At 51.6% G+C, this 22,161-nt stretch overlaps 1 protein-coding gene across 1 annotated transcript; it reads right to left on the reverse strand.

Annotated features, from left to right (window-relative positions):
* Positions 1-6,300: 6,300 nt before the first annotated feature.
* On the reverse strand, positions 6,301-20,759 carry ZNF683 (zinc finger protein 683). Its single transcript, XM_043578479.1, has 4 exons — positions 20,681-20,759; positions 10,346-10,470; positions 9,479-9,683; positions 6,301-7,799 (listed from the first exon to the last, which is right to left on the reverse strand). The coding sequence occupies exons 1-4, from the start codon at positions 20,757-20,759 to the stop codon at positions 6,889-6,891; spliced, it is 1,320 nt and encodes a 439-aa protein (XP_043434414.1). The 3' UTR covers positions 6,301-6,888.
* Between the last annotated feature and the right edge of the window lie 1,402 nt (positions 20,760-22,161).

Here is a 22,161-nt window from a genome sequence, read left to right on the forward strand (position 1 = left end):
CTCACAATAATCCTAGAAGGTGGATATTATGCCCATAGTTTTTCAGTAAGGAAACTGAAGTCCAGAAAGGTGAAGTGACTTGCCTGGAGTCACACAGCTAGTGACCCTTGGAGTTAAGACACTAGGACCGTCCCACTCCAAAAGCTGGTTAGACATCACAGCGCTAATGGGGGCAAGGTGGGGAAGTGCCTTGACTGCCTCCTCCATGCACCTTGCGCCCAACTCCAGGCAATCAGCAGGGATCAGAGGCCTGTGCCTTAGTGCCGGAGTCCTATTCCCACGTCTGGTGAGAACCAACTCCAAGTGCATGCATGGGATGTATCATCGCACTGGCCCACGAGCATGTGCAGTCCCTCCCCTGTCCTCCCAACCCCTGACTCACCTGCATGCCAACCCTGCCTCCTCTCAAGTGGGGAAAGGGAGGGGCAGTGCCACCTGGGCCTATAGGGCAGGTTCCTGCCATACAGGGTAATGGGAGAGGGTGTGTCTTCCAAGTGGGGGCGGGCAGAGCAGTGTCAGGGTGTGGGTACTCCCCCCCTCCCCCCCAGGGCATCCAGGCTTCCAGGCTTTCAGGGTGGCTAGGCCCTCCCCTCCCCTCTCTCTTTGGTGTGGAAGAACAGTACAACCCCTCCTCTCACTCTGCCCCCATCACACTCCCACCCCTCCCAGAGGGGCCAAAGACAGCTCTGTCATGATAAGATCAGAACAAATTGCTGGATAACTCCGTAGATACACAATACCCCGTGCCTGAGAGCGCATTCCTAGCTCTTTTCAGATTCCACTGTGAGCTGCTGGGATCCTCGTCACTGTCCTCCCTCCCAGCCATTCAGCTTGGCCGTCCAGAGCCTTTTTCCTTTCACTTAGACATTAGCCACCAGTGAATGGGCTCAGAGAGGAAGCAATTTGTTCAAGGTGACAAGCCCAGTGGCACCTAGGGTTAGGATGAGGCTCTGGCCCCCTGGCTTTGCAGTCCTGAAATCTCTCTAGCACATCCAGGGCTTTCAGGACGTAGGCTCTGGAGTCAGGCCGCTTAAGCCTGTAACCAGGCTCGGCCACTTCCCAGCTGTGTGACTGGGCAGGTGACTTCACCTCTCTGAACCTCCATTTCTATATCTGAATCACACGAAATACCTGCCTCGTAAGAGCTGCTGTGAGGATTAAACGAGATAATCCAGGTAGGGCATGAAAGGCAAATAAAGTTTATTGTTATTACAGTCTGGGACGACAGGGGAAATCCTTTCTGTGGCACATAAGGGCAAATGCAGTGCAGTTGGAGGCAATTCAGGTTACCTGTCCTGCTCATGACAAAGGGAACGAAGACCAGAGGTACACTGGCCTGTGATGTGAGTATCAAAGTCCACAGGGGCGGGGAGCTACCGCATTTGCCTTTAAACTGCGTCAGGAGAGGAAATCACTGTCTGCAGGCCGCCTATCGCGTTCACGGAATTGCAAAAGTTGTTTTAAAGTTTTAAAAGAGCACAGATACTTTTATAAAGATCGTTTGCACATTCACGTATCCAAAATCTTAGTACACTGACACGTATATTTTTACGCTCCGAGACACTCATACATGCTTATTTGAACATCCACTACGCGCTCACTCACTCACACACGCGCGCGCACGCGCACACACACACACACACACACACACACACACGCACACACACATCCCTAGGGCCAAGGGGAGCCCCTGCGGCCCTCCTCCATCCCCCTCACCTATCCCGAGCTCTGGCCTCCTCCGGGGTCCTCTTCCCCCTGCGCTTCCTCCCGAGCCCTAGCCCTGCCAAGCGGCGGGCCAGGCGTGCCCCCAGGCCCCCGTGCCGCTCGGCCATGGCAAAGGCAAAGCCCCGGGCTTCGGGACACCAGACCGCTCCGGAGCCACGGGGGCCACCCGGATCCGCTTATTTGCAGGGAAACGCCTTCCCCGGCCCGCCCCCCGGAGCAAACAGCGGCCCCGCCCGCACTCGGGACGGGCGGGGGACTGACCCAGATGCTACCCTTGGCGCAGGGCACTGGGTGCGCGGCGCAGGGCACGGGGTGCGCTCCGCAGAGGCCGCCCCCAACCCGGGCCGCTCCGCCAGAGCCTCGCCCACCCCCGCCCAGGCCATGCTCTCAGTCAGGTCCGCGCTACTTCTTTAGGCCTGGGGAGGCGCCAGGGGTACACCGGGTGCTGGCAGCCCCCATGCTGGCCTTGCACGAGGTGGGCGGGGAAAGAGGAACCTAGGTCCTGCGGGGGTCGAGAGGCAGGGAGAAACGAGAGGTCTCTCCCCGCCCCCGAGAAGGAGGGGCTAGAACGCAGGGGCGGGATCAAGACCGGTGTGGGCTTGGTCTTGCGGAGTGGGTGGGGCCTAGCCCGAGGGGTTGGCATCTGGCGCAGAGCCAAAGAGGTGACGAGGTGGGCTTAAACTCGGACCTCGATTACTGCGGGGAAGGCCAAAGCCCACCCCGCCATTGCCCTGACAAGAGGGGCTCCCCATAAGAGTTTTCTCTTGCGCTCCTGGGGAGCCTACAACACAGGGTGAATCTTGCCCAGTCCCTGGTGGGGAAGCCGCTCTCAAACCCACAGGGGTGCGAATGGAGGCCCCCTGCTGGAAGTTGGCCAGTTATTACTGGGATTTTTTTTTAGTTTATTTAATTTATTTTCTTGATTTATATCCAAGTTAGTTAGCATATAGATCAACAATGATTTCAGGAGTAGATTCCTTAATGCCCCTCACCCATTTAGCCCATCCCCCCTCCCACAACCCCTCCAGTAGCCCTCTGTTTGTTCTCCATATTTAAGAGTCTCTTAAGTTTTGTCCCCCTCCCTGTTTCTATATTATTTTTGCTTCCCTTCCCTTATGCTCATCTGTTTTGTATCTTAAAGTCCTCATATGAGTGAAGTCATATGATATTTGTCTTTCTCTGACTAATTTCGCTTAGCCTGATACCCTCCAGTTCCATCCACGTAGTTGCAAATGGCAAGATTTCATTCTTTCTCATCGCTGAGTAATACTACATTGTATATAGAAACCACATCTTCTTCATCCATTCATCAGCCAATGGACATTTGGGCTCTTTCCACACTTTGGCTATTGTCGATAGTGCTGCTATAAACATTGGGGTGCACGTGCCCCTTCAAAACAGCACACCTGTATCCCTTGGTAAATACCTCGTAGTGCAATTGCTGGGTCCTAAGGAAGTTCTATTTTTAATTTTTTGAGGAACCTCCATATTGTTTTCCAGAGTGGCTGCACCCGTTTGCATTCCCATATTACTGTTTAATAACAGCTATTGGTATTTTCTTATAGTTTATTTATTTTGAGAGAGAGAGAGAGAGAGCACCCTCACATGAGTGGGGGGGGGGAGGGCACAGGGGGAGAGGGGGAGAGAATCCCAAGCAGGCTCTGTACTGGATCTCACAAATCATGAGATCATGACCTGAGTCCAAATCAAGAGTCGGTGGATTCTTAGCCACTGAGTCACCCAGGCACCCCAATAATAGCTACTGTTTATTGTGATTAATAATCTTGCTTCTCAGGCAGTGCCCTTTCCCTACCTGTTGCTAACTCCCAAGTCGGGGAGCAGAAGAGCTTGCACATCTGAGGGCATCCTCTGGGACCGCAGAGAGAAAGGTCATCAGGAGGGTCCTAGCTCCTCAGGCTCTCTTTGCCAGTTCTTCCCTCCTTATACTCCTTGTGGAGCCTCTACCTCTTCCCTGAGCTCGCACCTCCTTAGCCCTTTGCCCTCTTTGGTGGCTGCTCCTGGCACACAGGGGGATATCTTGCTTCCGGGTCATGAGTAGACATCGACATCCTTGTGTTCTTGTCCCTCCTCCCCACAGGGGGCTCAGCTCCTAGCAGGTGCAGAGGGAGGAGCTCACCCCGCCCCCTGACCGTGGCAGGGAATACCAGCTAAGGAGGCACAGTGGCTTCTTACGAACTGTGAGACAAGAAGGTGGTGGGAAGCAGCAGACATGCATCTGGGCAGGTGCTGGAACATCTGTTCAGGAAAAAGAGCAATGTGCCCGGTGCGTGGCAGCATAGTCTGCACCGTGCAGAGTCCTGGAAGGCCGAACTACCCACTGGCGAGCTGAGATTGGAGGGCCTCGTCCCAGACCGGGAGCAGGAGATGGCTGCCTGCCCCACCCCAGGGGAGAGCATCACAGAATCTCCGTGGCTGTGTCCCCTGACCTGGTGGATTGCGAAGTCTGACCAATACACAGTGGCTTCCCCCGCCACTGTTGAAGCTCAGGAGGCCTCGACTTGCCGTAGAGAAAAATCCTTTAGTCGCTCTGCCCTGCCCCCTCCCCAGGACAGTCCTGGCACCAGGGCTCAGGCTGGCTGCCCTTACTTGCCCCAGATGCCGAGGACCTCTTGACCTTTTCTGAATCCCAGCCCAGCTGCCTCTCTGATGACACCCCCACAAGACCTAGGGCTTCCTGGTGCCATCGGGCAAAGCAGGCAAGAGACGCCAGGGGCAGGTGGGTGTGAGCTAGGCCGCAGGGCCGGCGGGCGTGCAGCCGCTGGTGCAGCTTCAGGTGAACATGCCGGGTGAAGCGACTTGGGCAGGCACTGCACCCGAAGGGCCGGGCCCCTGAGTGCATCCGCAGGTGGGTCTTGAGGTTGCTGGAGCTGCTGAAGCGCTTGTGGCACATCTGGTGGGAAGGGGCGCTGGTGTCAGCTCTGCCCACCTGGCTGGCTCAGGAGCTCTGCTCCCCTCCCCACCTTGGACCCCCCCCACCATCCCCCCTCTATAATGCAGGCCCGGAAGCTTTCCCCTGATGATTTCTCCCTGGGACCCACAGCGTCTGGCCCATTGGAGCCAGGCAGACCTGGGTTAGTATCCTGGTTCTTACTCCCTGTGTGACCTCGCATAGGTGATTTCTGTCTGAGCCTTGGTTTCCTTATTGGTAACACGTTACTATAAACACCTAGCCTCACAGGGATGATGGACTGAACGAGATAATCACATAGGACCCTCGTGCGTGGGTCTACAGCTTTAGCGGGCATAATTAACATTTACTGGGAGCTGCGGCATGCCAGGAGTTGGTCTCACACGGTCTTCCCCAGGACCCTGGAGAAGCATGACTAAGTACCAATATAGCTCCCATATTTCAGCGAGAGAGCGAGGCTCAGAGGAGGCGAGCCACTAGCCAAAGATCACACAACAAGCTGGAGGCAGAGCTGGAATTGGAACCCCAAGTCGCCCAGACTTAGAACCTCTATATTTCTTTCACGACTGCCTCTGTAAAACAGGGGAAGCATTCCTGCTGTTCTGACTTCCCAAGGGCTGTGGTGAGTTTCAGAGAGAGGGAGCTAACACCAAGCTTGTGTTACCCGTAGTGCGTACTTTCACACACTGGGCCTTTTACTTCTGCAGCAGCCCTGGGAAGCAGGTAATAGGTATTCACTCCCCAGCACCCCCAACTTTGTTATTCTCCTCCCATAGGCCTTCATCTCTATTCCTCACGCCAGGCCCAGGGAGTGAGCTCCCGTATCACATTCTGGCCCTTCCAGGCTGACTCGGGTCATTTTCACCTCCCTCCACCTCCCCCCCACACCTGCACCCTTGCCTCCAGTCCTGTCTCCACCTGCTCAGGAGGACTGGGGAATAGAGGCTACAGGTGCCATCCCTCCGGGGCCCTGGGACTACTCACCAGCCCCCAGGAGTACAGGGGAGGGGAAGTAGGGTCTCACCAGGCACTCGTGGGGCCGCTCCCCGGTATGCACCAACTGGTGCTTCTGCAGGTGGGCGAGCTGAGTGAAGCGCTTCTGGCACAGGGCACACTGGAATGGGCGCTCCCCGCTGTGCACACGCAGATGGACCTGAGCCAGGTGTGGGACAAATGTTGCCAACTGCCCAGACCCCTCCGGCAGGGTCTGGGATCCTGTCCCAATCTCTCCCCACATCCCCACGGGACCCCTATTTAGCCCTGAGGCTTCTCAAGGCCCCTCTTGCCTTTCCCCAGGATATCCTCACTCTTTCTGCTGCCCTGCAGGAGGGGACATGACAGTGGTCAGAAGGCTAGGTAAGGCAGTGCGACTCAAAGTGTGGTCCACAGACCAGCAGCATCAGCACCATCTGGGAGCATGTTAAAGATGCACGTTCTCATTAACTAACTAACAAACAAACAAACAAACAAACAAATAATGAGGTGCCCGGGTGGCTCATTTGGTTAAGCCTCTGACTCTTGATCTTGGCTCAGGTCATGATCTCCCGGTTCGTGAGATCGAGCCCCGTGTCAGGCTCTGTGCTGACAGTGTGGATCCTGCTTGGGATTCTCTCTCTGGCTCTCTCTCTGCCCCTTCCCCACTCGTGCTCTCTCTCCCTTGTGTTCTCTCTCTCACAAAATAAAATTTTTAAAAAATGCAGATTTTCAGGCCCTGCCCCAGGCCAGCTGACTGAAGATCCCTGGGGCTGGGACCTAGGAATCTGCATGTTTCCTAGCTCCCCGGGTGGTTTGAGGCTCATTAAAGTTTAAGCACCCATGCCCTGGGGACCCGGAAGCGTCCCTCCTCAACAACCATAGTATTTCCTCAACTTCAGTGCCGCCAACATGTGCGTAGATCCCCATCTCTGCTGACACACAGAGGTGTGCCCATGGGGTCCCCTCTGGGCGATGTGGATGATGGTCCCAACGGCACTGTGCTGCTTCATGGGGTCCCATGTGAAAAAAGCTGGTTGTCAGGTGGGTGGCCTGGGCTCACTAAAATTTATGCCCCCACCAGACCTTCAAACAAATAAACAAGAAGAGGCTTAACTGGGGATCCAGAAAGGGCTTTGCCCTAGATGTTGAGAGGCTAATATCAAGGCCTAACTTCACCATTAAATCGAAGTAACTTTGGGCAAGACTTTCCCTCAGTTTCCCCATGTTTGAGTGCAGTGGACGCTCTCACAGACTATCTCTTAGAGTGGAGAGGACTTTTGGCGGCCATTTTGTCGTCTCCTCTCCACAAACATGACACCGAGAGGCCAAAGGAAGCATCCCAGGTCACAGCCTAGAGGCTGCCCAGGAGTTGCTCTGGCTTCAAGGCCCTTGATTCTGGAAGCAGGATAGCATGGGGTCGTTGAAGGATGCCGAGGGGAGGGGAGCAGCGGAGCCCAAGACGCAGATACCTTGAGGTTGGAGAGCTGCCCGAAGTTCTTGCCGCACACATTGCACTCGTATAGGATTTTGCCATTCTCTTTCTTCAGTGGGTAAGGCAGCGCTGCGGTGCCTGTCCGGGAGCCCAGTGGGGTCCGCCTCGCTGGAGCCGCCCTGCCAGCACTCTTTTGCCCTGAGGAGTAGGTCCTGGCAGTTCCAGGGCCCGGATTCCAGGCCTGGAAAGGCTGGATCTGGCCAGAGGCTTGGGAGGCCCCTGGGTAAGGATACAGGGTCTCCCTCTGGGCCGTGGGGGGCCCAGGCTCATTGACACTCATCAGCAAGCTGGGCATAGCCATGATGGGGTGGGAGGGATCTGGGGGCCGCATGAAGAGGCGGGGGCATCGGACAGAAGGTAGGGCCCCATAGGTAAGCAGGTAAGGAGGAGGCAGAAGTGGATATGCAGGACAGAAGGGATGAAGGCAGAATGGGAGCTCTTTGGAGATGGGAGTGGGCAGCAGGCAGGACAGACAGGAGCAGAAAGCTAAGGGGATGGGGCTCCTTCTGTTCTGCCAGGGGGGTGGGCAAGAGCTGCTGTGGGGACAGAAGGATGGGCAGCAGGCCCCCTCTCCAGCTCTTTCCCATTGGCTTCCCCTCTGGTCCCTGCTCGCAGAGTGCTTGGCCGTGAGTTTCTCGCCATCAGTGGAGCCTGCATGCAGCCCTGGTGGCTGGAGCGCTGAGCGGGAAAAGGAAGACAGTGGTCAGGGCCCCACTGCCTGGGGGAAAGCTCTGCTCCCCATCTAACCTGCCCTGCTCAGGCTGGGAAATCGCCGTAGCCTTGCAAGCCTGTTGGGTGACTTGGGCAGGCATTTCCCCTCCCTGGGCCTTCCTGGTCTGCACTTGGACTTGCCAACAAAAGGACCTAGTATGTCTGTGGTGCTCAACCATTTGAGGGAGAGAAGATGATCAGGAAGCCTACTAGAGGGGCGCTTGGGTGGCTCAGTCGGTTAAGCGTCTGACTTTGGCTGGGGTCATGATCTCAGTTCATGCGTTTGAGCTCCGTGTCGGGCTCTGCACTGACAGCCCAGAGCCTGGAGCCTGCTTGGGATTCTGTGTCTCCCTCTCTCTCTGCCCCCCCCCCACCTTCTGTCTCTGTCTCTCACAAATGAATAAACATTAAAAACAAAAAAGAACCTTATTAGACATCCAAGTGGAGAAGCCAAGTAGGTAGTTGGATGAATTGGTTTGGAATTTGGTTTGTTGTTTGTTTATCTGTTTGGTTTGGAGTTTATAAAAGAGAGGTCCAAGCTGAAGACATAAATCTGGGTGCCAGGGACCCCGAGGAGACCGCATAAGGACGACCCTTGAACTGCTGTGTCCAAAACGGTAGCCACTTGACTCATGTGATGACGTTTCAACTACTTAAAATAAGTACAATAAGAATTCGGTTCTTCATTCACACGAGCCACGTTTAAAAGGCTCCGTAGGTACGGTCGTAAACAGCACAAGTACGGATCATTTCCTTTCTGGCAGGAAAGAAGTAGCTGTCAAACAGCACTACTCCCCTCCGTAAAGTGAACAGGAGAGGCGGGAAAGAAGAGAAGAGGTGAGACTAAAGGGTGGGGGAGGGGACAGAAGAAGGCTTTGGACTGACTTATGGAGCATGGGGATATTTAGGAGGTAGGCAGAGAAGAGCGAGGAAGGGAGACTGAGGCACGACAGCCAGGGAGGCGGGAGACAAGGTGGGAGACATAGAAGGTGAAATACTGAAAAGAAAAAAGGTCACAAAGTAGATGTCTGCTTGGATCCTCATTTATTCGCTCAGCCAACTTCGCTGACCTGTCGTTTCACTCTGTGCTCTGTGCTGGGGAAATAAGGGACCGGGCAGCACAGTCTGCCCTCCAGGAGGTTACAGTTGTGTGATGAAATGGTGCGTTACAGTGCAGCAAATCTAGAACATAGGTATAGTGACATCCTACTCCCATGGAAGAAGAAACTGGCCTCGGTGATGTGCCCAAGGTCACAGAGCCGGGAAGGGCAGGACCAGGACTCTATCCTCAGCTCTCTGGCTCCCGGTCAGTGCTCCTATCTCATAATGAAGACCCCTTTAGCTCAAACATTCTAGGCACAGGGCGCCATCCTCAGTCCCAGGACTCGGACTACCCCTACTCCAGGTCCCATGCTCATGCCTGAGAAAGCCACTGCCCATCCACCTCCTCTGGCTCAGGTGTCACCCTGAAAGCCCCGCCCCGCCCCAGGCCAGGACTCCAGGCCAGAATATGGAAGTAAAGCGTGCCTGAGGCTCCGTCCTCACCAGTGACACTGGGTCCCCTCCCTCTCCTGTCCTGAAATCTAAGAGTCCGTCCTCTCCCACCCGCTGCCTCCTTCACGGTGCAGCCCTCTGCCCTGGCTTACTTGTGCTCAAGGTGTCGCTTCTGAGACCTCGTGGGGCCATGCCCAGCGATGCCGGCTGCAGGGCACACAGGTATAGGTCCAGGCCCTGGGGACAGGTCAGCAAGGCAGACTTGGCTGGCGCCAGCGGCAAGGGGCACAGCCAGCTGGCACAAGATGAGCCATGGGCATCCACAGTGTCAGGAAGTGGCCTGCGAGCTGAGGAGACCTGGCAGACAGGGGGCAAGGGACTTGGGGGTGGGAGACAGGGACACCTGTGTTCCCAGGATGGTCCCGGCTCCAGTTTGGTTTCCAAAAGAGGAGAAGCTAAGACCCACCCTGTATCATGTCTGTCACTCAAACGGCTTCCCCATCCCTCCTTTGAAGATTTCCCCAAAGACTTTTGTACCCACCCCAGTACTGCCCTCCTCCTATCCTCTACAACCCCTCCCCTGGCCCTGGTCTCTCTCCCTTCCTTCCTTCCTGACCCTTTTGGCCCCACTGTGTCTCAGACCATCTACTGTGTTTTGAATGGAGCCTAGATGAACTTGGAGAAAATCCTCATCAAAGACTGTAAACCCCACAAGATGGCCCTGAGCTTCCCTCCCGCTAAGGCCCAGGTCGTGGTCATACAGCCAAGCCTCCTGCAGGCGCTATGCTATCCCTTCTCACACCCCACAGGAAAGGTCTGGCCCCTGGGGCATGGGAGAGGGTCTCTGGCACCCCCAGGGCACATCTCCATGATGTACCAGGCGGGGTAGGAGTGCTCAGGACCAGGGGCCAGTGGGAATCTGGTCCCTTCAGATTTCCCCCTCCCCCCCACTTCATCCTAATGTCCTCTCCCTTTGTAAGCAGGCTGCCCTCAAAGATTGGGCTGGGATCCCTCCTTACCTGGTTGCCTTGGCAGAGCTGGAAGTCCGGGCTGGAGGACAGGGAGCTCCCTGTACTCCCCAGAGGCTGAGTCTTGTGGCAACAACCCATTTCTGGAGCAGACTCCCCCTTCATGCCCCTACTACCTGATGGGAAGACAGGTCAGTCACAGGTGAGCAGTGAAGGACCGCCACACAGGAGCCTGGCTTCTAGAGCTGGCCGTTCCACTACGCCACCGTGTGACTTGGAGTCACTGCCCCTCCTGGCCTCAGTTTCCCTATCTGCAAAACACGAGGGTTGGACAGGCTGATGTCCAAGGACTCAGTACTGACATTTAGAAGCCAATGATGCTTTCTTCGTAGGTGCAGGGAGAAGATCGAATGGAGACAATCAGAGGTGAGGAGCTGAGCTGGCCTTATGCTCATCCCTGGGGAAGAGGACGGAGAGGAAGATCCTCATGGAAGGTACTTCTGAGTGAACTCAGAGATCATCGACACAGCTTTTCTGGGCAGTAGAGGAAGCCCTAGGGTCCTGCTGCCCAGACTACCCAGGCTCAGCTCCCTCACCAGGGACAGTCTGAGAAAGCAGGCCAAGAGTCCCCTGGGTCCCCTGACTGGCCTGACAGGAAGATTCTCTGCTCGCTCAGCTGTTCGCTTCTCTGGCTTCTTTTCACTGAAGGCCACACAGCACAGGGACCACCTCGGCTCAGCAAGTGTCCCAAGGCTCATTCCCCTTCTCCTCAGTGGCCACACTTCCCTCCTCCTCTAGTGCTCCTCGGACGCGGACCCTAGCACGTTCACTCGAGTGTCTCAGCCTGCCAAAGCACGGTCTCCTTTTTCCCTTCCCTTACTCCTCCCGACCCTGCCCAGCAGAGGCTTTTCACCTGCCTGTGTGAGCCTCTTCACCTGGTTCTGCAGAAGTTCCCTCTGAGGGATGCAGGGAGGTGGGCAGGCGGGCAGCTGCTGCCTGTGGTTGAGGCCCCAGTGAGTGTGACAGGAAGGTGCTTCATTTGAAGTTGCCACAAGTAGGAAGAAGGGGGCAGGCGGGGGCGGGGGGGCTGTGAGACCTGATGAGAGGGACCCACCCACCAGCCTTTACCTACCTGTGACAACTCTACGGGACAATGTGCTGATTTGGGACCACTACAAACTGGGGTTCTGGAATATCAGTGTGTGGAGCTGGGGCGAGTGGGGTGGGGCTATGTGAGGCCAAGAGGGACACGGCAAGGCTCAACGGCTGAAGCTGGGGTCCTTCTGGAGACAGGGGCCTGGCCAAGATGGAACCGGGCAGTGATGATGACAGGGAGGACAGTGATGGTGGTGCAGGGACAGGGACAGTTATAGACAGACCAGAGCAGGCAACACGGAAGGATATGGAGTGGAGCAGAGAAGAGAAGGAATCTGATCTCACGGAGCAGAGGCCTCGGAGGCAGCAAATACACCTTCTTCTTTCTCGTCCCATCTCTGATCTGCCTATCCTGAGAAATCCTTTCTCTCATCCCGATACTGAGCCGAGGCCCCAACAGGGGTAAGAGGTGATTCAGTGGCATAGCGAAATGCATATAAGGAATGGCTAGATATCAAAAGAGAAGCTCCATTGGTTAGGAAGCAGTTTTTTAGGCCAAGCAGTTTCATTATTTCTGAGAGCAAGAAAAAGCACACATTTCTAGAGACTCAAATTCTGCCCAGTTGGTGGATCCGTATCACACAATGTCTGGCCCCGTGTGACACAGGCCCAACCTCTCATCAGACTCCACCCAGCCATTCCATCGAGGTGGCCTGGAGCACACAGGGACATCTTGGACACTCCACCACGAGCAGGGGCATATGACCGGTGTTTCTCTGCCAGCCCAGCCCCTGGCTGGTGACCACCTCCACCATGGCCTCCATCACTTCCCATCAGAATTATTTGCCCACATAATGACCCCTATGTGCCTGTGAGTGTCTCAGGGACAGGAACCACTGTCTACTCATTTTTATTTCCAGTGCAGACATTTGTTGCGTTTCTTGGATGCTCAGAATGTGGAATTTCCCCCCCCCCCCACATGCATCTGGAGGGAGGCAGAATGCACCTCCCACTATAAAAGCCAAGATGGCCACACACTTGATTCCGACCTCCCCGAACCCAGCACGGGATACAGGCACATGACATGGACTGGGCCAACTGGATGCCCCCAACCAGACTGGATCAGAAACCAGGGGCCCTAAAGAGGCAGGTAAGTATAGACTCCACCCTGCACATCATGCCACGTCGGCTTCCAGGGCAACAGAGGAAAGAAAGGGGTTCAGAGGGTGTTGCAGAATCCTCTCTGAGCTGGGTCCTGCGGGGGGCGGGGGGGGGTGGGTCTCAGCTTCTCCTGATCCAGCCCATTCTCCAAGTCTGGCTCTACGGCATTTCCAGACATTCTGTGAGCTTCCCCATATCTTTTAAAGGAATTGCTTTTTTTCAACCCTCCTGGAATGGTTTCTGTAGCTTAACCCGAGAATCTCCATAACATACGCCCAGAACAAAAGATGAGCAACAGCGTTCAGGCTGGAATTCTGAGCCTTCAGGATCTGAGTAGTCAGCTACCTGTACAAAGAGCTTCCTGCCTTTCTCAGCTGCCCTCTCACTATCCTTCAGATTGGTGAAGGAGCTCCTCCCCGGTGCTGCTTGTAGCCTTGATCCACCCAAACTGCATGCCCCAAAAGCTGGAGCCCTCCCAGCCTCCAAGGCCACAAGCCTGCCTTCCCACGCAGCCTTGTTGGAATCACAGGGGAGCCCGGGCCTGGCTAGGCACCCACAGAAAACCCCAGTCTCATCTCCGAGGAGGAGTCACCCTGCAGGAAGGCTTCTATCTTCCACCTGCTAACGCCACCCACCCCGGCATCACACTCTTGCTCCCAACTCTCAGAAAAGTCTGTAAACCTCTTGATTCGAAACAAAAAGGGAAGTAGACTTGGAGATTTCTGACTTTCTGGTCCCTGAAAGGCCTGGCTAGGAATGTCCTGGGAGGTGGGCTGAGGACATAGGGCCTCGAGTTCCCACCCAAAACAGCCTCCACCTGCCAACCCCTTCCTTGTTCTCATCTTCTGGGCCCTGCCAGGTCTTCTGTCCTGTCAGCCTCCAAGTCCACCGTGATGTCATTAGCCTAACTGTGATGTCACCATGTTTCACATCCCTGTGGGGTAGCTCAGGCATAGAACTACAGCCTCTTAGCCAGGGAACCTGTGCAGATACCTGGACCCAGATGAGAGACCCAGGCCAAGGCAAGTCCTCAGTGACCACAGGGGGGCTTGGGAAGTGCTTGTGGATGGGAGAGAGGATTCGGAGCCTTCAGGGATAAGCGGGGGGCACCAGAGAGGCCTTTGACAAGAGCTGGAGGGCTGGACAAGGGTCTTCAGGCTCCTGGCTCATGGACGCTTACTTTCTTCTTCGTTCTGTTAATTACAAACTAAAACATACTAGCGGTAAACATTTCAAACAGCAGAGAACAAAAAGACAAAAAAAAAAAAAAAAAATGGAAGCTCCCTTCCTTCACAATTTCCTAGGGACCAATGTGAATTTTTTGGTGTTTCGCCCCTGACATTTACATATGAACCTACAAACGAGTAAGTGAACTTTTTAACTTTGTTTTTATACAACCTAGTTTATAAGATACATATACTTTTCTGTAGCTCTTTCCACCCAACAATCTGCTGTGACCATCATTTCATGCAGAACAAACACATCTGCCTCCTGCTTTTTCCTGATTGCATAGTGTTCCACAGCAGGGTTGGACAAACTGGCATTCCTGTAGTGTGGACTCCTCAATTCTTCCCTCTTCCACACAAGGCTGGAAAAGACCTCGTATGGAAGTAGTATGCAGAGTGATTAAGAACACTAGCTGGGGGGGCGCCTGGGTGGCGCAGTCGGTTAAGCGTCCGACTTCAGCCAGGTCACGATCTCACGGTCCGTGAGTTCGAGCCCCGCGTCGGGCTCTGGGCCGATGGCTCGGAGCCTGGAGCCTGTTTCCGATTCTGTGTCTCCCTCTCTCTCTGCCCCTCCCCCGTTCATGCTCTGTCTCTCTCTGTCCCAAAAATAAATAAACGTTGAAAAAAAAAAATTTAAAAAAAAAAAAAAAAAAAAGAACACTAGCTGGGACTTAATCCCAGCTCTGTGACCGTACGGTAAGTCACTTAACCTCTCTGTGCCTCTTTCCTTATCTGTCAAATGAGGATAATAATAGTACTTGCTTCACAATGTTCTTTTGAAAATTCCTCCAGTTGATTCACCTAAAGCTCTTAGGCCAGTGCCTGGCCCAAAGCAAGCACTTGACAAATGTGGATTAATGTTAACATTGTACATCAATCTTTGCCTAGTTAGGCAAGCAAGTTAGGCAGCTTCCTAATAGTGTTAAAATTGTGATGAATGTTCCTGGCTCACTTTGGAAAGACCAGAATTTGAGCAGCACACTTGCTTGGAAAGATTAACTACATTCTGTTTTATTGCTTTATTCATCCGCCCCTAGTTGGAGACCATCGTGCTCACCCAATACTGTCCTGTCCCCACGCCAGTCCACACTCCACAATAATTATAGTTTTCGGCATTTGGGCGCTCACCATGTGCCAGGAACCCTGCAGAGCACTTTGACATGTCTTGCTTAACTCAGTCAGCACAGTGACCCTCCGAGATGGGTACTATTATTCCTGTTTTACAGGCAGGAAAACTGAAACTCAGAGAAAGAGAGTGACTGGCTGCAGATCACAAGACCCAAGTTGGGACTGCAATGTCCCAGGGAGGAAGGGGGAGCCCAAGAAAGGATTGTTGGAGGGGCACTTTGAAGAGGTAAAAAGAGCCACAAACGTGGAACAGTAGAGTCTGGATTCCCTTCAGGACTATGAGAACTCTGTCTCGGGCACTGGACTACTTGCTGGGAATACAGCCTGTGGGAATACGACCTAGACCTTGGAAATTCACAGTTCAGTTATCAGAAGGCTTGCTGGTTGCTGCTGAAATAGAAAGCGGGATACAATTCTCAGGACTTACTATTATTAGAATAGGCACCCTCTACTTTGGGAAGCAAAGCACAGCCAGGGGTGTCGAGCTGACTTGTTCAGTAAGAGGGAGAAACAATGGGCCCACAGGCAAAAGCCCTACTTCCTCTTTGAAAACCTCAAAAACTTCTCCAGTCCATCACCATGGCCACCTCCAAACGTTTGGCCAGCGGGCTGAACTCCTGGCTGGCCCAGTGCATGGGTCCTGGAGCTCTGTTGCATGGATAGTTTGAAGGACACCAGGTGTGCAATCCAGGTCAGGAGGAGACCTGGGACCATCACTGGTTCAGAAGTTAAGCAGCTATGTGCGATGTCACTCCGAGGACAGAGTAAAGGGTGGGGACCTCCATGCTCTCACCTCCCTCTGCTCTGTGGTTGACACCTTCCTCCTTCTGCCTGACACCCACTTATCTCATCTCCCTGGACAGTCTGTCAGATGCAATGAGTTCGTTTTGGCTTCACACCCCAGGGCGGGGAGATCCTGAGATAGGGCGCACCAGCTTTCACATCTGCAGAAGGGGCCTCAAATTCTTGCATCTTCTCCTGCATCGACCCATGACCTCCCGGTCCTGAGGACAAAATTAAGAGATGTCTTCAAGCGACACCTGAGTCATTCCACCCATCCTCTCATCTCACCCTTTCCAAGTGGATAGGTGACACACTGGATTCAAATCCAGTAGGACCGATACACTCTTAACTGCCATGCAACGCTACAGAGCATGCACGTGGATGTCCTTGGCACCCCGAGAATGACTAATGTCTTTATCCAACTCTCGATCTCGTTTTTGTGAGTTTGAGCCCAACATTGGGCATAGAGATTACAAAAAAACTATGTATAATAAAAGACAAGTGTTGGCAACGATGTAGAGAAATCAGATGCTCTGCCAACTGAGCCAGCCAGGTGCCCTTTATTATCTATTTTTAAAACTTACCACCATCCAGGGTGCCTGGATGGCTCAGTCGGTTGGGCATCAGGCTGTTGATTTTGGCTCTGGTCATGATCTCATGGTTTGTAGGATCGAACCCGTGTCAGGCTCTGCACTGGTGGTGCAGACCCTACTTGGGACTCTCTCTCTCTCTCTCTCTCTCTCTCTCCCTCTCTCTGCCCCTTTCCCACTCATGTTCTCCCTCTCTCTCTCTCTTAAAATCAATAAATAAACATTTTTAAAAAATTACAACCATCCTAGTGCTGCTATGAACATGTGTATCCAGGTGCTTGTTTGAATACCTGTTTTCAGTTCTTCTGGGTATATACCTAGGAGTAGAATTTCTGCGTCATATGGTAATTCTTTATTCAACTCTTTGAGGAACCACCAAACTGTTTTCCACAGCAGCCGCACCATTCTGCAGTCCCACCAACAATGTATGAGTGTTCCAATTTCATTACAACTTTACCAACATTTATTTTACTTAAAAAAAAAAAAGTAAAACCACACTTTCCTTTGAAGCACAAAAGTTTTTAATTTTAGGGGCGCCTGGGTAGCTCAGTCAGTTAAGCGTCCAACTCTTGCTTTCGGCTCAGGTCATGATCTCACAGCTTGTGAGATCAAACCCTGTGTTGGGCTCTGCACTGTTAGCGCAGAGCCTGCTTCAGATTCTCTCTCTCCCTCTCTCTCTGCCTGTCCCCCACTCGCATGCTGTCTCAAAATAAGTAAATAAACTTAAAAAAAATAAATTATTGTGTTTAAAGTGTGAAAAGACAACCCACAGAACGGGAAAACATATTTTCAAACCATATACCTAATAAGGAATTTGTATCCAGAATATAGAAACAACCTTTACAATTCAATAAGAAAGGAAAAATAGCCCAACTAAAAATGGGCAAAAGTGTTCATTCAGACATTTCTCCAAGGAAGATGTATAAATGGCCAGTAAGCACGTAGAGAAATGTTCAACATCGTATGTCGTTAGGGCAAAGCAAATCAAAGCCACAATGAATCACTGTTTCACTCCCATTAGAATGATTGTAATTTTAAATGTATATATATATATATAATATTTTTTATATATTATACATAAAATAAGGGACACCCAGCTGGCTACATCGGTAGAGCATTCAACTCTTGATCTCAGGATCATGAGTTTGAGCCTCACACTGGGTATAGAGATTATATGCATGTATAATAAAAGACAAATGTTGGCTCAAAGTGGAGAAATCAGAATCCTTACACATTGCTGGTGGTGGGAATGCAAAATGGTGCAGCCACTGTGGAAAATAGTTTGGTGTCATTCAAAAAGTTAAACAGAGAGTTCCCATATGACCCAGCAGTTCTACTTAGACATATATACCTAAGAGAATTGAAAACATATGTGCATACAAAAACTTGCACACAAAGTTCATAGCAGCATTAGTTTTTTAGTTTTTTAGTTTTTGTTTGGCTTTTTTCTTTTGAGAGAGTGCCCAACGTGAGGCTCAATCTCCACCCCTCCCCACAGCATTTGTTGTAAAGCTAAGAAGTGAAAACAACCCAAATGTCCATCAATTGATGAACGGATATGGTGCCTCGGTGGTTCAGTTGGTTAAACCTCCCACTCTTGATTTCAGCTCAGATCATGATCTCACGATCGGTGAGACTGAGCCTCATGTGGGGCTCTGCACTGGGCATGGAGCCTACTTAAGATTCTATCTCTCTCCCCCTCTGCCCCTCCCTGCTCTCGAGAGTTCATGCACTCTCTCTTTCAAAAAAAAAAAATTGATGAACGGATAAACAAAATGTTGTATACTCATACAATGGAATATTCTTCATCCATGAAAAGAAATAAAGTACTTACACATGCTACAATATGAACACTGAAACATTATGTTAAGTGAAAGAAAGAGGTCAGTCACAAAGGTGACATATGATTCCACTCATGTAAAATGTCCAGAACAGGCAAATCTATGGAAAGACCGAAAGTAGATTAGTGATTGCTTAGAGCAGGCAGTTTGGGGAGCAAATGAGGAAGGTCTACTTTTACTGATGATGTTCTAAAATAAATCATGGCTGTTGCACAACTCTCTCTAAAAACCACGGAATTATACACTTTTTAAAGTCTATTTAGAGAGAGAGCACACTCACATGAGTGGGGGAGGGGCAGAGAGAGAGGGAGGGAGAATCTCAAGCAAGCCCCACACTGTCATCACAGAACCTGAAGCAGGGCTCGATGCCACAAACTGTGAGGCCATGACCTGAGCTGAAACTAAGTCAGATGCTCAACCGACTGAGCCACCCAGGTACCCCTGAATTGTACACGTTAAATGGATGAATCGCATAATATATGTTTTATATCTTAAAACTGTTAAGAAAAAGAGAGAAAAATGAGGGTATTCTTGTTTTCCTGACACCGGGATGCCTTCCTGGAGTTTCCCATAAACGCCTCCTGCAGGGATGGCAGCTCCAAGAAATGAGTCCTCAGTGAAGTCTCTATTAAAACCTATATGTCAGCATCCCCACACCATCATCGTAAGGCTATGTGGGCAAGAGCAGACCCTGGGCAGAATAATTCAATGCACAGACTCTGCCCCGGCAGAAATGGTGGTGGAAATGGTGGCGCGGCCTCTGTAGCCCTTGCTTCCTCCTGGCGTGCCTTCCTGTACTGTGCAGGTGGACACAGGTGGAACGTGGGAAAAAAAAAAAAAAAAAGAACTACATTTTCCAGACTCCCTTGCAGCTTGGACTCTGGGTGTAAATACGGTTCTGTTAATTTAGATACATTTGAATAAAACTTGGAGGGTGAAAATGAAGAGGTCAAAGGCACTAAGTCAGCCATTTTTGCAAGAGTGTCCTCACAGGATCCTTTCCGGCCCAGGATCAAGGTTTGAAGCATCTTTTTTTTTTTTTTTTCCTGGTATGGATCCCAATCAGTTTATGTTGAATGAATAAATGAGGCAGACAAGGAGGAGGATGGGTTCTAGGCAAAGGCTTGGAGGCAGGAGACGGTTTGGCTCCTCTGGGTTTCTGTATCCCTTACTCTTCTTTCAAGGGACACAATAACCCCTTCTAGGGCTTGACCCCTTACAAATGCTTTTATGCCCCTTGTAGCCTGTTAATCTTCCAACAGCCCAGTGAGGTGAACAAGGCACTATTATACCTGCCAATGGGGAAACTGGTCTTTGGAGAGGGAAAGTGATTTTCCCATGGTTCCATGGCAAACTTGGTGGCCTTGCTGAGAGAACTTAGGTGTCCCAGCTCTCAGGTTTGGCTCTAACTTGCCTCCCTGCTGCAGGGAGAGAACCCAGAATCTTCCTCATTGGGCTGTAGAAACCATGAGGTTGAGAAGCCATACAAAATAATGGTGATAATAATAATGAAGAGGAGAAGAATTGGAACTTTTCTGTTGTTATGATAGATTTCTTTTAGTGAGTGAAGGGCTAGACATCTATTCCCTCATTCATTCCTCACCACAACCCTATGGGGTGGCTATTCTTCCTCCAATTTTACAGTTAAGAAACTGAGCTCAGAAAGGCTCATTAACTTGTCTAGGATCACACAGCCAATAAGTAGCAGAAATGAATCACAAACCAAATCTGTTAAGATTTTTACCATCTTTGCTCATTGTACAAAGATCAAGGGAGGTAGGACCACTGAGATGCAGTGTTCATGCTTAGGACTAGGAGAACCTCTGAGCTCTGGGCAGGAGGCACTTCCAAGGCCAGACAGATTCCTCTGGGCACCAGAGGCAAGAGTCTTGGAGGAAAGCCCATGGTCCCGACTCCTGCTGCCATAGCTGTGTCACAACAAACAGTTACAGATGCCAGGTAGGTGCCTAGAGCAGCCAGGATGCAAATGTAACCCAAACACCCAGGCTTTACCAGGCTTGAGAGTAAATGAGGCCATGTTAAAAGAAATGACTTAAATTTCATTCCAACCCAACCTTGAAGCCTCCCTCGGTCATTTCTCCTTGAGGGTGTTCAATATTTTGGTGAATAGCCCAAGGCCCCAGAGTCAACCAGACTACATTCAAATCCCACCTTTGCCACTCTAGCTTGCACCTTGAGCAAGTTCTGTAACATGCCTTAGCTTCAGTTTCCTTAAGTACAAAATAGGACTGGTAACAGATCCAAGTCTTGGGTGTTGTTATGAGGGTTGTAGCAGGCCGTGCATGGAAAGTCCTAACCCAGCACCTTGCCCAGAGAAGAAGCTGGATGAATGGGAGCTGTTAGGAGGATTATTTCTGGGAAGTTTGGGGGATGGTCTTGTGGGCTCCCAGGCATGCCACCTGAGGAATGCCACCATCTATGTCCATGGGAAGCCGAGGACACTGTTTCCTGAGGCTCCCCAAGCACTGAACCACCAAGTCATACCTACCATACCAAAGCCATGTTCTGCCTTCAGTAATGGGAAGGATATCCCCCACATACCTGGGTCCCGCTCTGTCAGCAAAGGGTAGGAGAGCTGACACCGGCACTGCTTGCTGTCTGACACATCAGAGTCCCTCATGGTAGCAGCTCCTTCAACTCTGACAAGTGGGCTTGCTGGCCTATCGGACCCAGTGGCTGTGGCTCAGTGTCTTGGCCATTTCATCATCCTGGGGGCAGGCCTTGTACACAATGACTTCCTGGATCCATTCCAGCCCACAATGTCTGAACCTCAGTAGACTCCACACCTTCTGGCCACCAAAATCTCCTGGTCTGGGTAGAAAAGAACACCATAAGGGGTAATGATGAAGAGCTTTAAGAGATAGAGAAAAGTTTTGAGGGAATATAGAGCAGGGAGCTTTACTTCTGCCCACCCATGGCTGAGAAGGCCATCTCACTGTGCCACTGATGACTCAATGCTTCAGCGCCTTCCCAGACCCCCTGGTTCTGTCTGTGAGCTAGTCTGATGGAGCCCCTGGCCAGCCCACTAAGTATACATGACCTCGCTTCATCTTGCTGAAGCGGTATCATCTCTATTCCACAGACAAGCAAATAAGGCTCAGAGATTTTAAATGATTGGCCCAAGGGTACATAACAAACAAGGATTTGAACCCAGGCCTAATGTCAGAGCCTATACTCTAAGAATCAGTGTTTTTTAAAGAACTAAATGAGGGGTGCTGAGGTGCTTCAGTCGGTTAAGTGTCCAACCCTTGATCCCAGCTCAGGTCTTGATCTCAAGGTCGTGAGTTCAAGCTCAGCATTGGGCTCATGCTGGGCATGAAGCCTACTCAAAGAAATAATAAAATAAACTTTAGGGCGCCTGGGTGGCTCAGTAGTTAAGTATCTGACTTCAGCTCAGATCATGACCTCACATTCCAGAGTTCAAGTCCCACATCAGGTGAGCATGAGCCCTGCTTCGGGTAAAAAAAAAAAACAAGACCCCCACTTTATGTGAGCCCCGCTTCTCTCTCTCTTTCCCTCTCTCTCTCTCTCTACCCCTTGTTCACTTGTGCCCTCTCTCTCTCTCTCTCTTTCTCAAAAATAAATAAATAAATAAATAAATAAATAATCTAAATGAACAACTTGTGAAAACACTTTGGAAAGCATAGGAGAAAAATTTAAAGACACCATTTATAGTAAAAATCTTTTGAGTTAACTCAAAAATGTTTTCGACACCTTGATCAAAACCCCCAAGGGTTATCGCCTCTAGATCTGGTCATTCTTAACACATCAAAGGAAACCAATGAGGTCAACACAAGGTGCCTGACAAAACGGAGGGTCCTCTTTTCTGCATGGGATGGGCAGGCACCGATCCTGGAAGACTGCAGATGATGGCAGGGCCAGTCTCTGCTCTGCCCTCGGCCAGAAGAAGCTGTCTAACGCCCATTGTCCTGAGCAGCATCAGGAACTGAGAGGGTACATATGTTCCAGGTGGGTTTGGGCCAACTCTTCACAAACTCATTTCCCACAGAACACTCATAAAG

The sequence above is a fragment of the Prionailurus bengalensis genome, chromosome C1 (genome assembly GCF_016509475.1).
Source record: "Prionailurus bengalensis isolate Pbe53 chromosome C1, Fcat_Pben_1.1_paternal_pri, whole genome shotgun sequence".
Classification (NCBI taxonomy): Eukaryota; Metazoa; Chordata; class Mammalia; order Carnivora; family Felidae; genus Prionailurus; species Prionailurus bengalensis.